Here is a 16,371-nt window from a genome sequence, read left to right as displayed (position 1 = left end):
CGCATACGCTAACCGGAACAAACATGGCGCTATTGAATCGAGCACTGAAACAGAGTTTACTTTGCTTGTTTGTTTATCGTTGGTGCAACCGAGCGTCGGTAGATTACACCTTTCACGTGGTTCACGTCACCCTTAATCGATTCGCAACATCAGGTAGCCACTGTCGCGAGACATTTCGATCAATCGTTCCGATTTGGACGAACGTTCATTTACACTGTTAATACTTTACGGACGGGGTTGTAAGTTTGTCTAAAAATTTTATCCGATAGATGATGATATTGATTGCCACCCTCTCTTTTCATTACTAAGTCCTTTATTACCTCTCTGTCGGTAAGGTGTTGACGATTTTAATTAATCAAACTCATAACGATGTCAATTGTACCCTCGTCTCAACATATATACGCGCGATTATGTATAAATTGTATATGTATTTATGTACACGTCGGATACATATTCGCGAAAGCATGCCTAGATTTATAGATAATCGATCATCGATAATCAAAAAGCACCGGATTCAATTGATCGACTGTGGTCTCTCCGACTGGTGACTGAAATTTCAATCGCATGTGTAAATAATACGAGGCACGCTTATGTTAATTACACGATGTGGAATTTTTCACGCGATACACCTATTGTAAAGTTTTTATTTATTTTTCAGAAATTCTACGTGTCTCGTATTATTCGGAACATATATAGTAATTGAAACATAGCGCGTATCACGCAACAAGAACCGAGGCAGAAAAATTATATCACTGTAGAATTGTATATACTTCGCCCCCCACCCCCTCCCAATCGTTTTACCCGCGAGAATTCGATGAATTGATGCGAAAGGACGAAAAAAAAATATACATATATATATATAGTATATTTCATCGGGTAAGAGAATTGAATGTTGTACAGTTATGAAGACCGAACACACGCTCCTCACCGGGTTTCCCAAAGATGGAAAAAGAAAAGAGAAAGATTCGCGTGACTAGCGCAGTTCATAACTTCATCGACACGAGTTACTACGGATCTTTATATTATTATCTAGTCATCGAGTGATAATAAAAATTCTATCGTAATCTATACCATGCTGTATTTTTGTTGCGAACTTTTTTATTTTCATTCGCTCATGGTATTGATTTTACGTGAATTTTTCATTTTTAACGGGACAACAAACCGATCAATTTATTTTACACGCATTTCAATATCGCGCTCAATTAATAATTTTATACTTTTTACTATTAACATTTTGTTTCTTTTTTATGAGCTATAAACTTTTGTTCAGCTCTGAGAATTAACAAATGCATACAAATTATTTTCAATAATTAATAGTTTTAATATAAAACGTTCATTTTCTTGTAAATTAATCGTCTTTCAAACTTTTTGTTATTCGTAACAGACAAAAAGTATAGAAGGAAAATTACACACAAAGACAAATGAAACTTTTGCAACATACGAAAATAGAGTATAGAGAAACCAAATTAGGGATTGTAAATAGGGAGGTACGGTTTTTAATTGGGACATTTCTTCAAATATCAATGGCACTTTATTTTGCGAAGACTATGTACAGATGCTGTGTAATGATACTCACGGTGTTTATATGTACATGCGCGTGAATTTCTGGTCATCGAGAACACGAGATACGATAAAATGGACAGTTTTCAATTCGATGAAAAGGTTCGGCTAACCTTTTGAGAGAAGAAACAATCTACAAAAGTACTCCGATACACATACACAATTATGTACAAAACTCACATACATATACAGTTCTCCATTTCTTTCGTGAAATCTTCTTTTTCATCGTCGTTCCGTTTCTACGCCGATTGTTGCCTCTCCCTTCCCATTCCCAATGTTTCGCGAATGTATGAAAATACTTTCTGACAGTGTTTTTACAAAATACAACAAACGTCGCTGTCGTCCGTTAAATTTGTACAAATATCGTCAACAATTTCTCGAAATTTAAAACGAATTAAACACCGTGTAAAAGAGATAAATATAGAGTAACGAAGCGACTATAAAAATATAAACGATAATGTCAGTCCTTAAAAATCTGGTACAGACAGCGACTATATATTTGGCTTTTTTTCTTCGAATATGATCTTCTCTTTAATATCCCCGTAGCGCAATCAATTGTCCAACGGTTCCTCATAGGTCCTCGTTTTCTTCAATATGCTTTTGGTAATTTGTAACTGTTTTGTAATCGCCTTCTCCACGTTCTTCTTATTCTTATTCGAGGCAGAGAGATGTTGAAAAGTATCTTCCAGTGCCCTCCTCGTTTTTACCAACCTTCTCTTCAACGTTTCGTTTTCTTGCTTCAAAGCTTCCACTTCATCGAGACCTGATAAAAAGCGATCGATGTTACTTACCAATAAACACAAGAAAAAATTCAATGTTTTAATATTTCGATTGAAAACAGCCTTACAGGAAGTATTATAATGGAATTTAGATATAATTGTAAAAGTAAAATCATTAGAACATCTCTGATAACACATATAATAATTTACCTTCTATCGGTAATGGACTTTCGCTGTCCACTTCTCTAACTGGCCTGTTACCATTATTAATATCTTCGTCGCTCAATAGATTAGTCATGGATTCAGTGATTTTCAAAGTGTCCTTCAATGGTCTCATAGTAGTAACAGCCGCATCACTTTCAATCCCTAAATCCGGTGAACAACTCGTTTTGCTGCGTCCACCGAGCGTTGGATAACTGATAGGTAGCCAATATTGCGAATTCTGAAATAAATAAAATACTTCATTTTCTAAATAAATCCCAACGTTATCATACGACGAATTAACACTCTAACGACCGGGAACGCCAATTGTCCTCCTATATGAAATAACCATATTGCGATGTATAATCATTGAAAGTGCGTTGACTTTCGCTAAGAAGTGAAAAAATGCGATACTCTAGAAAATATGCATCTTATTTAATAGCCGTTATCTTCGCCTCACTTTGTATATTGTGAAAATTGCTTGGTCGATAAAGTGTTAATCTATCAATTTAAAGTATAAAATATAAGTAAAGACTTTCGATAAATTCATCAACTAACGTTATACGCTTGGTATTCCTGCATGATATCCTCGCATGTTTGCTTCAATATAGCATCAGTGGGTATCGAAGAAACGCCACTAGAACTTGGCGCTGAATCGCTTGCTTCGCAAACAGCAACGTGTCTTCGGAGTTCTTTGTTAGTCATTTCCATTTCCTGTAATCTTGCCCTCTGTGTCTCGTTGATTTGATTCAGATCTGATATCTATGAAAAGTAATGCGATTGCACGTTATTATTATTATAGAAAGTAGAACTATTAATTTTAATTAACTACAAACATATATCTCGGCGATCTTACCTCTTTGTTAAATTTATCATGTATGGAACGGACAGTCATGTCGCATCTGCTTTCCGTTTTCCTTACTTCTTGCTCCAGGCGTAATTTATCATTTGTTAACTTGGTATTTTCCACGAGGATTTGACTGTGCGAAAGTGTCAGGTGATCGAGGTCTTTCGTTAATGCCGATATACTTGCTTTCGCGGCTTCGTTTTCGTCTTCCAACTTTTTGATTCGCGTTCTCAACTAAAATTATTAAACAATTTTAACCGTTAGACTTTACTTTGATTATAATAGTTTTTTCAACTCTAGGTAACTTTGTTTCGAACGAACTCTCCTTATTCCCCTTTTAAAATAATAATGATTAATTATACAATTTGAAGAAAAAACTAATTTATTACCGCGTCGTTCTCCCTATTGAGAGTTATTAGCATATCCGCGGTTTTTCTCTCGGTATTTTCTTTGTAATGCATTAAGTCGGCCTTCTGTTTATTCATTTCCGTCGCCATGTTCTCCAAGTCGGCCAGTTTCTTCTCCATTTGCGCTCTACGTGCACAGTTTTGTTTATTTTCCTTCTTCAACGCATGCGCCTCGTGTACTTTTCTCTCCAAAGCTGACTGCAATTTCTCGCAGTATTTTTGCGATTTCTCCAGTTTCAAGATCAGCGGTGATATTTTCTCGTCAAATGTCTGTGAATCGATAAAACATTAGGCACACGGATATTAAAGAAATTTTACCCGGATCAATTGTCATTCTCTGCTAGTATATAATATTAGTCTAATATATAATATTAGGTGAAAATTAGTTTGAGCACTGGACTTACGCAATCGAAAGAAACGTTGTTCGTCAGCTCGTTCCTAAGGGCGCTGAGCTCCGTGTACAAGAGGGCGTTCGTTTCCTTCAGTTCTTGTATCTGATGATTAGCCTCGGAATCGTTCAGATCGTTCTGATAAGTTTTATGGTAAGGCACGTATTCGAGCGAGTCCTCGGAATCGGTGAACGTCTTGGTGTACTTGGAAAATCTGGATCGGTTCAAGGACTTTTGATGCGTTTCCTGTAATCCAATTCGAGCCATGGAAACAGTCCTGTCCGGTTCGGAGAACGCCTCCGAGTCAGACTGCGTGGAGGCCTGATTCTTTGTACCGCTAACCAGATTCTCGGATCGACTCTTTTTTACCGAATTCTCCATCGATCTTAGATTAACTTCGTCCAACATGTCGAACGCTAGATCGCCGTTCATTGAGATTCCTTCGAGAGCGTTCACAAAATCGTCAGATAGTATCTTCGAGCTCATCAGAACGTCGAACACGATCCGCTTGCGCTCGTTGCCAATGGTGTCCGCGTAGTCGACGTTTTTCAGCATCTCCTTCATGAACTTTACCAAATCCTTCAGGTGCGTGCGCAACAGCTCGCAGTATTTCTTGGCGCGTTCCGTTTGATTGTCACCGCATCCGTCGATCTCCGTGGCGATGTCCGGTTTCGATACCAGCTTTAACCACTTTAGGTAATCGACTTCCTTCTCCAGCTCATTTTTCTGCGCTACCAGCTTCTGTACATAGTCCGTAATGGTTTTTACGTCTATCGGCTCGTTCCCGTCGACGTAGTTCAGCTGAATCACCTCATTGGTAAACGTCACCTTGATACCAACGTCGTTCAGCTCTTTGATCAACGATGACAACTGGCCGCTCGCGCTTTCTTGCCCGACGTCCGACTTGTTTCGGCTCCTTTCCTGACAGTGAGAGGCGGTCATATGGTTATGGAGCTTCGCGATCTCCTTGTTCTTGCTCCACAGTTCCGTGTTCACCAGCTTCTGCAGATTCTGCGTCTTCACCTGCAGCTCCTTCGAGAGCTGTTCGATCTTCTGGTTCTTCTCATCGATCTCCGCGTCCCGAAGTTTAAGCTCCCGTAGAAGTTCGTCGCGTTCAATCGCCTCCTCGGGCTCGTGTTTCGTCACCACCTTCAGTTCGTCCAGTTCCCTTGCTTTGTCCTGCAGTTGCTCCTTTATCGTTTGCTTTTCCGTTTCTAACACTTCAATCTTCTGTTCCCTGTCCTGCAGACGCCCTTGCAACTCCTATGGAACACGTAATTTCGCCTTTATCAGTAGAGTCGTTTCACGTTTAACCATCAGATGAGAAGTATATTCAATTGGTATAACGAGATCGTGCGTGGGAGGTGGTAACAGTTGGTAACGGTGAGTCGTTCAAAGCGCATTACCCACTGACTACCACTTGCTGCACCAGAAGTGATCGAAGATGACCACCACAATTACCTCATTCACACTGTAGAAAAGAAACTGTTTATCTTCAATGTAAACTAGAAGGGGAAAAATGAATCTCTCGTGTTTCATATAATTAGGAACAGTTCCATATTGATCGCAATATACACGACTGCAAACATTTCGCTTTATTTGAAATAAAGTATCGTAGAACGATTGAAAAAGAGTAGAAAAAGCAGAAAGTAAAAAGAGTAGAAAGAACGCTTAAAAGAATATTACAAATTCGCATACAAACACTACTATTCTTATAACGATATAACCAAAGCGCAAAAACAAATTTTAAAATAGAATGTTGCTTAGAATTATTTTTCTTCTTCCTCTCAAATTCTTCGATTCGACTGCAGTTAAAAAACAAAAAGAGAGCAGCCATACATTGTATTTGCAGCTAGTATAACGCAAGCGTATTTAATGTTCAAATTTATTCAAAGTTATTCTCTCGCGTAAACATCCCCCAACAACACTTCCTAACGAGCGTGCAATGGTCTCAAAAGATGTTTTCAAGGAGAGGCATGATTAATAGAGAATTACCTCCGATTCGACTTCAATCTGCTTCTCCAGACGACTCTTCTCAGCCTTGATGATCTCTATTTGGTCTCGTAGGTCGTTAATTTTGGCTTCCATTTCGTCGAATCGTTGCTGCACATATAAAGTATTGTTCTCGTCAATAAAACTCGGAAACAAATCGGTTGGCACGATCGATAAGCTTTATTTGCATGAACAACTGGTGATTACAGGTATGTGTGGTAATATACGGTACAGAAAAGTTTGCGTGCGATCAATTTAGCATCGAAATCGTGCGGATTATTTAAGCGAGAACAAGTGCTTCACACAAGTGTTTGTGATAATGGTGGGAAAAGCGGGGCGACATTGCATGCTAATTTAACATCGCGTTGAAGTTCGTTTCTTTTTTCTTTTATTTTTTATCTGAATTCTGTTGATAATAAAGGGTATTTAGAGTTTCGGCCTTCTTGACCAACTGCGCGGCGAGACAAGGGTAACGATATCTGGCCCCTAAAAGGAAAGAAACAAATCGAAATTGTAACTTTTAAAAAACTTTTTTTCGTAACTAACTTAGCCTTTGCTTTACCGCCATTCTGACGACTAATTCACAGCTTTAACTCTAGCTTTAGATTTACTCTGCTATTTGGAAAAATGCAATCGTTCGAAAATGACGAGAGTTGGAAGAGAGTTGGAATACTGGAACAGAATAATTAACAGCACACATAGAAATAGATACTAGTGTTAGTTATAAAATGGTGTATTTGTATGTAAAACTGAGTAGGAAAACGCTTTGTTACGTAGTGAAAGATGAAGTTATTAGAAAAATGATGGTATATACACTCTTCTTCTTCTTGGCTGTTAGTGATATAAAATTAATTTCAAACATATTATCAAATAGCATCAGATGAAGAATCTCATATTTAGTTTAATATTTAAGGACAAAAGTCGAATCACTTTAAAACATTGTGCAAGGCGGAAATATTTTTCTGTGCCTGCAACAGCAAAGAAGAAAATCTGATACTCTACTTCCGGTATTAAAAAAAGACTTCAAACATCCACCGAAATCAACCACCGAGTGTTCGAAGCGAAAATAAATTACACCAATTCGTTCAATTTAAATTCGACAACGATTAATTATATAATTATGATAAATACAAGAGACGTGATTAAAAAAAAATACGTCGGAAGCATTGATCGATTCTCTCTTGGGGAACGGCTCGTTACATCAACCTACCTCCATTCTCATCGAGGCACACAAACAGGAGAACATTTTGGTCGTTTGTCGTTTGTCGATATCCGTTCGATTCAATTCACTGAATTGAATTAACTCTTGATAGATACTCGACGCAGATGCTACGATTATTTCTAGCACTGGCGAATATTCGTGACAGGAAAAAAAGGGCACGAAAGCGGCGTTTCTTCCCGAATCGTTTTCCCGAAATCGCTCGGTCAATTTCAAACCGGGAAAAGGTAACGAGAGAAACCGTCGATTATTCCCTCGATTTTCAGCGTTTCGTCGAGAAAGCAAAGGTATAAACAAACGAATGGATAAACTCGCGCACGTTTTTCAATTCGGTCTCCAAGTCGAAGGTCGATTTCTTCGTTTCGACAAGAAAAAAGAAAGGAAGTACGTAACACTTTATCGAATGCACGTCGTTCGAATCGAAAAATAAAGGCTATTATATCTCGACCGCGTCCTCCAGTTCCTCGGATCGAGAGTTCGTCGATTGTGTCGCGTTCCGTCGTATTTGTTTTTTTCCTTTCTTTCTTTTTCGTTTCGTTATTGTCGTTTCGTCGTGGAGGAGATACAGAGTCGCAGAGAGAGACACACACACACACACACATACACGCACACCACGGTGACGTGGAAACGGTCGAGGCTCGAATTTTCGTGCGAAGACTGCGAACAGCCCGTGAGCGGATCGCGCAGACTTCGCGAACGGACTGCCTCTATTATTAGACGAAAGGCATGTCTTCGGTTTGGTATCCCGAATACACCGGCCTCGCCGAGACTTGCTCTTCCACGAAAATCGCTTGATAGCCCGGTATTCGAGCACGTATCCCGCCTGTTCGCTAAGGATAGGATCAAGTTCAATTAAACGCTGGTTAACGAGTACCAGTCGATTCCGATACGAAGGTATACATACGTAGGTGTGCTCGTAAGGAGTGTTGTTCCACCGTGAACATCTCTGACCTCCTTAATTCTAACTAATTTTCAATATTGGCATGTAAAACAGTTCGAGCATGGAATTGGACTAATCTATCTAGGACCTCGCAAAGGATTTACGTGTAGAATGCTTTATCAAATTTACTTAAAAATATATAAAATAAATATAATATATTTCGCATATAAAATATTTATAAAGGGTTCGATGGTCTTTAAAAAGTGTTTAACATTCGAAATTGGTCAAAACTCGAAAATACCTGTTACGTATTTGATCTTCCATCGTTACTTTGTCTACTGTTGGACAGGATTTAGCAGAGATTCGTGCTCGTTCGTCATGGAATTCGTGCGTAGGATTACTGTCATCAGTGACCAGTGAACTTTGAGAGAGGTACTGAATTAGGCTACTGAATCTTAAAGGCCTCTGCCATTAGCGTAATTTCGTTTGAGACGTAATTACCCCGGTTCTGTATTGATGTAGCTGAAGAAAGTTAAAATACTCGAAAGAACGAGGTCAAGTATGCTTTAATAGTATGATTAAGTCGAATAATGGAGGTAAGTAGTTTGAAAGAACTGAATTAGGCGCCTTGGCCTTTAGAACTGACTTCCATTAGAGTACTTCGATTTAAAAGGTAATGTATTAATTACGGGTACTGTTTTGATAATCGTCGATTTGATTTATCGTAATTTATCATGTATCACGATGAAAGTGTAGAGTTAATATTAATACAACGGAATCCAGAAGTAGGAATCCATTTATTTTGTAAGGTCGTTAATTTGACACGACAAAAAAATGTGAAGTATGCAAGGAGAAAAAATCGTACGGGAACGAACTTGGATGTAAATTTGGATTTTGGAACCCCTTGGGAAACTGGAGCCTTGGCCTGTGTAGCCTAATTAAACTAAATATAGATTCGTCCATGGATGAGTTTCGAAGCAGAATTGAGAAAACACTGAATTATTCAAAACATTTGAAATCTGTGATCGTGATTTTCAAACGCGGAAACAATTTGAAAAATAATATTTCCAAACGTAATCAATATCAATTATGTTAATGTTTAAAGACTCAACAAAATTAGACAATCAATCAATACGTGAATGCGAAAAATGTGTAATCGATTTATTTTTTTAAAAGCTTTAACAACAAATTGCTGATTTGTTTAAAAATGTGAAGAAAACTATCTTAAATACTTTTCATTCAGCGTCACGTTTGGAAAAGTAAATGTGTTATGCAGTTAGTCAGAATGAGTTATGCAGATAATGCGATGTCGTGGAGTAATTAGTTATTAGAGTGATGTAAAAAATTGTACAAAAATTTATTAAAATCCAGTTAATGGTATTAAAAAGATCGTTTCCGGCATCAAACTTACATAAAATAAAAATACTGCCACTGCTTGTACCCTGACAGCAGTATGCTATAATCTACTCTAAAGATAATTTCGTTTGAGACATAATACACGAATTAAAGACACCTTTTCGTACATGCCATGCCATTCCAAAAGGAATAATAATCACAATCGTTTCTTAACGAAAAGCACGAAAAGTGAATAAAATAAATACTAGTCATTTTATTCTGAATGAAGTAACGAAATTAAATGAGAACAAGAATACCAACGGAAGAAAGGAAAAAATGAAACATCGTCAACGAAGGACTTGAACTCTAAAGCTGTATCGTTAATTTAAAATTCGAAATTAGAACTCGAATCGAGTGTTGGATTTGTATGTTTAAATGTTTTATGCGTACATGTTGAACAGCGCAGAGAGCTACTCGTGGTCGCAATTTTCGGTTCATCGGTAAGGATATATCGAAAAGTAACAAACAGTGCCCCAAAGCGATAAGTGTCATGCAGTGAGAGTGATGATGGCGATAAAGCAGTAAAGGAGAAGTAGAAGTATGTAGAAGATGTTAGGTGAATGTTCAGTATCTCTGAAAGAAAGAGAAACGTTTGATAACACTAAGCCATTCCGTGGCTCGTTTTTCCTTATTACAAGCGGAATGCGTTACAATTCCAACTGTTGTCTCTACATTTGAGAATGGTCATACAGCCTACGACTGTTATAGTCGACTGTTCATTCGAATGCGTAAATTCGATAAATATAAAACTCTTGTATTTTGCAATTTAGGTTACGTGTCTATCAATGAGTTGGAGAAACTTGAAACAATACCACCCAGTCTTAAGCCTAACGAACAAATTTTGACCGCTATATGATCCTTCAGAAATGTAGAGACAACCATGCAAAGTCGAAAAATCATGATGTCGACCTGATTGCTGGGATCACGTTCTGGATCGTCCGTCACGTCGGCGCTGAAGTCTCTTCGCACGAACTGATTATGCCCGTCTCTTGCCGTCTTTACGTTCTCACATTCTCGTAGCCTATTCAGTTCGATCTCCAATTCCATAATCTTCTGTTCCTTCCTCTTCTTCGCGTTTTCCAATTGTTGCTGCCGTTCCATGAAACCTTGAATAGTCTTGATCGCTTTCTCGTGTTCACCTTCTAATTTCTTCAGCTTGTAATCCGTCGTCTCGACGTGTTTCTGCATATTGCATAACTTCAGGACCAATTGCTTTCGCGCTTCTTCCTGACGTTTCAATTCATTATCCCTTTCTTCCAATTCCTGTATTAAATAGGCAATTGGTACTCGTAAAATGATCAATTTATTACACATTTTTATTGACGTACGATGAAATGCATGCTGCTTTAAAAAGAGACAGATATGAAAAGTTTCTGCGACGAACCTTGATTAAATCTCTCACGTCTTTGACTTCCCCACCAAGAGCTTGTATCGGCGACTTCACTCTCGTTGACCTTTCTCGATTTGGTTCCCAATCAAGACAAGTGTTTCCTCTCTTCGTCGTCCCTTGGACGCAAGTTATCTTCTGTCCCATTCTTGCTAGCAAGGGATCCTCAATTGGATTCATAGTCGACGGACTGCTGGGCGGTGATCTTTTGGCATAGCCGTTTTCGAACTATAATAAAAGTTCGTTTAATCGTATTAATTGTAATAACGTTTTTTTATCGTTATTATACGAAAATTCAAACATCTAAGCCACTCAACAAACGTTAGGATTACCTGAGAGAGCAGTGCACGATGTTTGTTGTTCAGATCTGTAAGGGCGTCGTCCCTGGTTTTTATAGACGTCCTTAACTGATCGACTTGCTTCTTCCTTTTCTCCGAAACCACGTTCAACTCTTCGTACATCCGACACTTCTCATCCAGCTGCGAACTTTTTTCCTTGATGACTCTTTCTTTCTCGAGGAGCTCGTTTCTACACTGCTGAACGTGAGTCTCCCTTTTCAGCAGCTGTTCCTCCAGTTCTTTTACTTTCTCCCGCAGTGATTCGATGTCTTGCAGCCTTTCAGCGTCCAAATTTTCCCTCAAACGCGTCTCAGCCTCTAAACGTTCTCTGAATTCATCCCTTTCGCTCTCAAGCTCTTGTGCCCAGACCCGTTCCTCGTCCAAGCTGCTCGTCACCTGCTTCACCTACGTTCAATCGTGAATTATCACCCGTTACAATTGCACTTCACGAACACCACGTGTACGCTAGCCATTGATTAATGGGAATACACGGAATATACAATAATGGGAATAATTGTGTTAACGATAGAATTAACGCAAAAGTTTCTTTGAAGCTAAAGATTTGTTTATATAACAGAAAAAACAATGGTGATTTGTTTCAAATAGTACGGTATTCATAATTTATGAAAGAAGATGTAAGTTTAGATGATAATCTTTTGTCTCTTGATCCATGAAAATAGAGAAATTTCCTTCAAATACTATGTAAATATTCACGATGCGTACTCGTCCACTAACGGGGACAGACTGATTAATTTTTTTTTTGCCTTTTTTTCTTGAATAACGATAGCCCGCTTATCAAGTACGCATTCTTGTCGTGGCAACGGAGGGAAGTGAACAAAGATAGCGTTGAAAATGTACAGACACATACAAAAAGGAAAAGCAAGTAGGGCGTGGAAGAATTTACTTATCAATTCCTGTGAACAGTGTCGTTCTTTTTTAGAATCAGCCAATCTTTTCTATAGGAATGCACTTCAAAGAAACGTATACTTTTTCAGATATCCTGATAATAAATTAAAAACTAAGATAAAAAAGGAAAAGAGAATAACAGACGTTAGTGTTAGTAATCTACAAACCAACAGAAGATACAATGAGAATTTAATATTTTAGTCCAAAAATAAAATAGAAAATAAAATTAATTAAAAATAGAAAGGTGAAAGAATTGGTGGAATCTTTCTGTCATTTGAACATATTTTTCATTTATGGTGTCAATGCATTAACCTTTCCCGTACCATCTTACCTCGGCTTCTAGTGATGCTACGAGTTCTTCCATTTGATGTAATTTCTCCTCGTTCTCCAGCGCCTTTTCTGGCGTAATGCCGAAAGCTTCCTTATAGTAGATGGATGCATCATTTACCTTTTCCTGGTATTCCGCTAATTCTGTCCGAACAGAGAGGGCAGTGACAAAATTTTCATCGCACCCACGATAAATCAGTCTCGCGAGTAGCGAAAGGCGAATAAATCAAAGAAAGAATTTAGTGGTGCAACGATTTAATTATGATCGCGAAACTGTCTGATGTACTGTTATTACAGGCTGACGAAAGTTCAATATTGTGAAATTGCATCATTGAGTCAACGGATTCTAATATATTTTTATTTTCATGGCAATTATTTGATGTTTGATTTAAAAAATTGAACAGGCACATCAAACTGTGGCAACGGTATAATATAATATCTATTCCTTAAATATGTTATCACTTACCCTTTTCAAGCTTCCTAATTTTTTCTCGCTCATTCTCAAGTGACTGTTGATACTGAGCTTGATTCCTCGAAGAAGCTTCTTTCTGTTCTTCGATTAATTCGAACGCTTTGGCTGCTTGACTGAGAAGTTCCTGCTTCTCGACCAATTCTTTTCTCAGCGATTCAATTTCAACCTAACAGTGGAAAGAACAGAGATGATTAAAAGTAGCTATTACAAATCGAACTCCAATTTATTCAGTTGTTTCCACTGGATCTTTACTTCCAGTAAAATAAATGTTGATAACATTCGAAATATCGACGGTTCAACTTAAAATCGAAGCGTAGACAGGTAACACTGATTTGTAATTTACAGAAACCTTCAATTCAATGTTTTTCTTGATGGCATTCTCATCTGCCGATGTAATTCCCATTCGCTCCTCAAGAAAGTAGATTCGCAATTTAAGATTGAAATTCTCCTTTTTTAGAGCCTCCAGCTGATCTTCGTATTCCTTCATCGTTCTACCGATTCCAGTCCCATCCCTTGTCCCGATCAACCCCGTTGGGGAAGTCTTGCCAGGCGATCTCGCATTTGTGCCTGTAATAAGTAAGTAACTACTCAATCATCAAATTTTCTCTTAAATGCTGTAAAAAACACGATATCGTTACTGTTATTATTATTATTATTATTATTATTATTATTATTATTATTATTATTATTATTATATTATTATTATTGTTATATTATTATTATTATTATTATTATTATTATTATTATTATTATTATTATTATATTATTATTATTATTGTTATATTATTATTATTATTATTATTATTATTATTATTATTATTATTATTATTATTACTATTATTATTATTAAAATCAAGTGATTTGATTATATATCTGGATTTTAACTAATCAGTAAACATATAAATTTATTATGACTATTAAAACGTGGCCTGAATAATCAGATGGTTTCAATTTCTGCCTGTGCGACTGATTTGCTTAATTAAAGCTCTCTAAACCGTCTATGAAACCTCTGTAGGGGTAATATCGAAAAGAGCTACGTTTCAATTAATCTAAGTTACGCGCTCCAAATCGATCATACATACAATTGAAAATAACATAAAAAATACGCCCATTTAAAGGATATCGTATGTACGAACAAATGAATCAACAAAATTCTCGACTATTTGAATCGTTATTTTCTTTTTTTATTAAAACTTTTTTATTAAAAAATGATCCGTTGGTGAAAGAAATTCTTACTTTGCATGATTAACCCTGTGCAACAGGGTATACCGTTAAAGTTGGAATTTTCCTTAAGTCATTTCTAGCGCTGGGAACATTGATGAGTTCCCAATCCCGGATACTCGTGAGATTTTTACCCTTTCGCGTCTTTTACGAGCCGAGCCGAGCCGAGTCGAGCCGAGTCGAGCCGATCCGATCACAGAAACGAGAAACGCGTTTGCGTCGATCAGCCGTTGATGACTTTACCTTCTCTACATTTACGTATCGGTTAGAAGCACCCAAATTTTGTACGATCACACTTTCAGTTCTGACAATTAAAGTCTTCTCAACCCGTGCCCATTGACTTTCGATTGAACCTATCTGAATTGCAAGATCGCGAATAAAAGACGAGCCCCTATCGATAACCTTATCTACGAGCGCATTCGAGACTACATGAAACGCGGGATTCCCTATATGCGCGTCAAACGCATGCTTCTCTGATGTATGCGTCAGAACGAATACATCGAAACGTTGCAACGGTCAGACTCAAGCTTGTATTGTCATTACGATGGCGTGGAGGCTTTTAAAAAGAGACTCCGGTTTTTTATCAGGTTTGTTTAATTTCGATAAATTGGCGGGCGGTAGTTTGAATTCTGGCCGATTCTATAGAAGGCACGGTGTATCGCGTTTGAAGTTCTGCCAATCGAAACAGACGGCGCGGCAGAGCGGGGATGATCAAACGGACGTGTCCCGTTTATGGGCAACGGTCGGCAGTACGCGATGCAAATACGATTTTGTCAACGCGAAACTAAAGATAAACCGGTCGCGATTAGGTCCCTTTTAAGGACGCGATCCTGGTGCGCTAGGTTGCGTGACTAATGGGCACAGGGTTGCTGTAAATCGCTCGTGTTCGATCCGAACGAATGGTTTTCTCCAGATGCGCTTGTTGCAATGATTGAAGGTTGAATCGATCCTATTCTCGAATTCGTTCGAGCTACGTGACCGATGCCAATTTCGCGATGCTAAACGGGCGCCGCCACCGTCTTGCTCCCTTTAAATTTTTTTGGCGTGCCACCAAGCGCCGTTAAGCCTTTCGGATGATAGTCAGTAACGTCCTCTTCGATGCTCGTTTGACGCACATTTTTCCGGCTCTTCATTCTCCTCTTTTCCTTTTTCCCTTTGTCCTACTTGCCATGTTCGTCTTCTATTCTTTCTCTCCACCTCGAGAGAGGAGATGCATTCGTCGCGCGGTTAATGACTTCTACAAACGTGCATTAACCAAGACCTAAGCAATTTCTATTCGAAATCGAGAAAGAGAGAACAAGGCAACAACGAATACCTTCAACTTCGTTTCGTTACTTTTAGCGGGGAAATTATTTCAGAGTGGAAAGGATTTTCAAAGTTTTACGGCGATCGAGACGTGTAGCTGGCAAAACAAAGACGCAAGAAGATAAAGGTCTGCGTGAATAACACCAGGAAACATGGCTCGAAGCCACAGATCCTGACGTACCGACGCTACGAAACAAAAGCTTCGCAGATTCCCGCAAACCCAGATGAAAAATTTTTACCCATCCCATAATCGTTATTACTCATCCGGGGATTACGCTTAAATACACCGCTACCATTATTGTACGACTCTTATTTCTTACTGTTTGATCGCGATCAGAGACGCACGAAGACTGGAGTGATTTATCACGTACGACGTAGAGCTTATCCATGTTCTACGGCTCGGAATTTCAGCAGAAATATCTTCAAAGTGATGTTAGAACGTTCAAAATGCATTCCAGTTCGATTCGTGTTCCAAGTATCAAGAAAACCAACGAAAATGGAAAGAATCGGTCAAGTTATGAAGAAATATACGAGCTTAAAAGACACCATTGAAATATAAAGGAAACACGAATGAGAATAATGTATCTCGATGATTAGGAGTTCTGGCAACGGAGCAACGAAGCATGCGAGAGAGCACGTTGCCGTTTATGCTTTAATATAGTCTATTAAGCTCGGCCGTTTGTGGTATGACCTTTCTTTGTGCAACATAATTCAGCGCAGAGAGAGAGAGAGAGAGAGAGAGAGAGAGAGAGAGAGAGAGAGAGAGAGAGAGAGAGAGAGAGAGAGAGAGAGAGAGAGAGAGAGAG

The 16,371-nt window shown here is 38.3% G+C and overlaps 1 protein-coding gene across 3 annotated transcripts in view; it reads right to left on the bottom strand.

The window, feature by feature from the left end:
* Window positions 1-1,871: 1,871 nt before the first annotated feature.
* Cnn (phosphodiesterase 4D interacting protein centrosomin) overlaps window positions 1,872-16,371 on the bottom strand; it is a 35,238-nt gene continuing 20,738 nt past the window's right edge. For all 3 annotated transcript variants that reach the window (XM_076898477.1, XM_076898476.1, XM_076898478.1), the window contains 13 exons: window positions 13,389-13,606; window positions 13,034-13,205; window positions 12,572-12,711; window positions 11,329-11,739; window positions 10,994-11,224; window positions 10,519-10,872; window positions 6,119-6,226; window positions 4,139-5,386; window positions 3,717-4,004; window positions 3,337-3,561; window positions 3,039-3,242; window positions 2,490-2,721; window positions 1,872-2,323 (listed from right to left, as the gene is read on the bottom strand). In XM_076898477.1, the coding sequence (XP_076754592.1) occupies window positions 2,112-2,323; window positions 2,490-2,721; window positions 3,039-3,242; window positions 3,337-3,561; window positions 3,717-4,004; window positions 4,139-5,386; window positions 6,119-6,226; window positions 10,519-10,872; window positions 10,994-11,224; window positions 11,329-11,739; window positions 12,572-12,711; window positions 13,034-13,205; window positions 13,389-13,606 (4,043 nt within the window). In that variant the 3' untranslated portion in view covers window positions 1,872-2,111. The remainder of the gene's footprint in view (window positions 2,324-2,489; window positions 2,722-3,038; window positions 3,243-3,336; window positions 3,562-3,716; window positions 4,005-4,138; window positions 5,387-6,118; window positions 6,227-10,518; window positions 10,873-10,993; window positions 11,225-11,328; window positions 11,740-12,571; window positions 12,712-13,033; window positions 13,206-13,388; window positions 13,607-16,371) is intronic.

The sequence above is a fragment of the Xylocopa sonorina genome, chromosome 7 (assembly GCF_050948175.1).
Source record: "Xylocopa sonorina isolate GNS202 chromosome 7, iyXylSono1_principal, whole genome shotgun sequence".
Lineage (NCBI taxonomy): Eukaryota > Metazoa > Arthropoda > Insecta > Hymenoptera > Apidae > Xylocopa > Xylocopa sonorina.
This window is presented reverse-complemented; position numbering and strand designations above follow the sequence as displayed.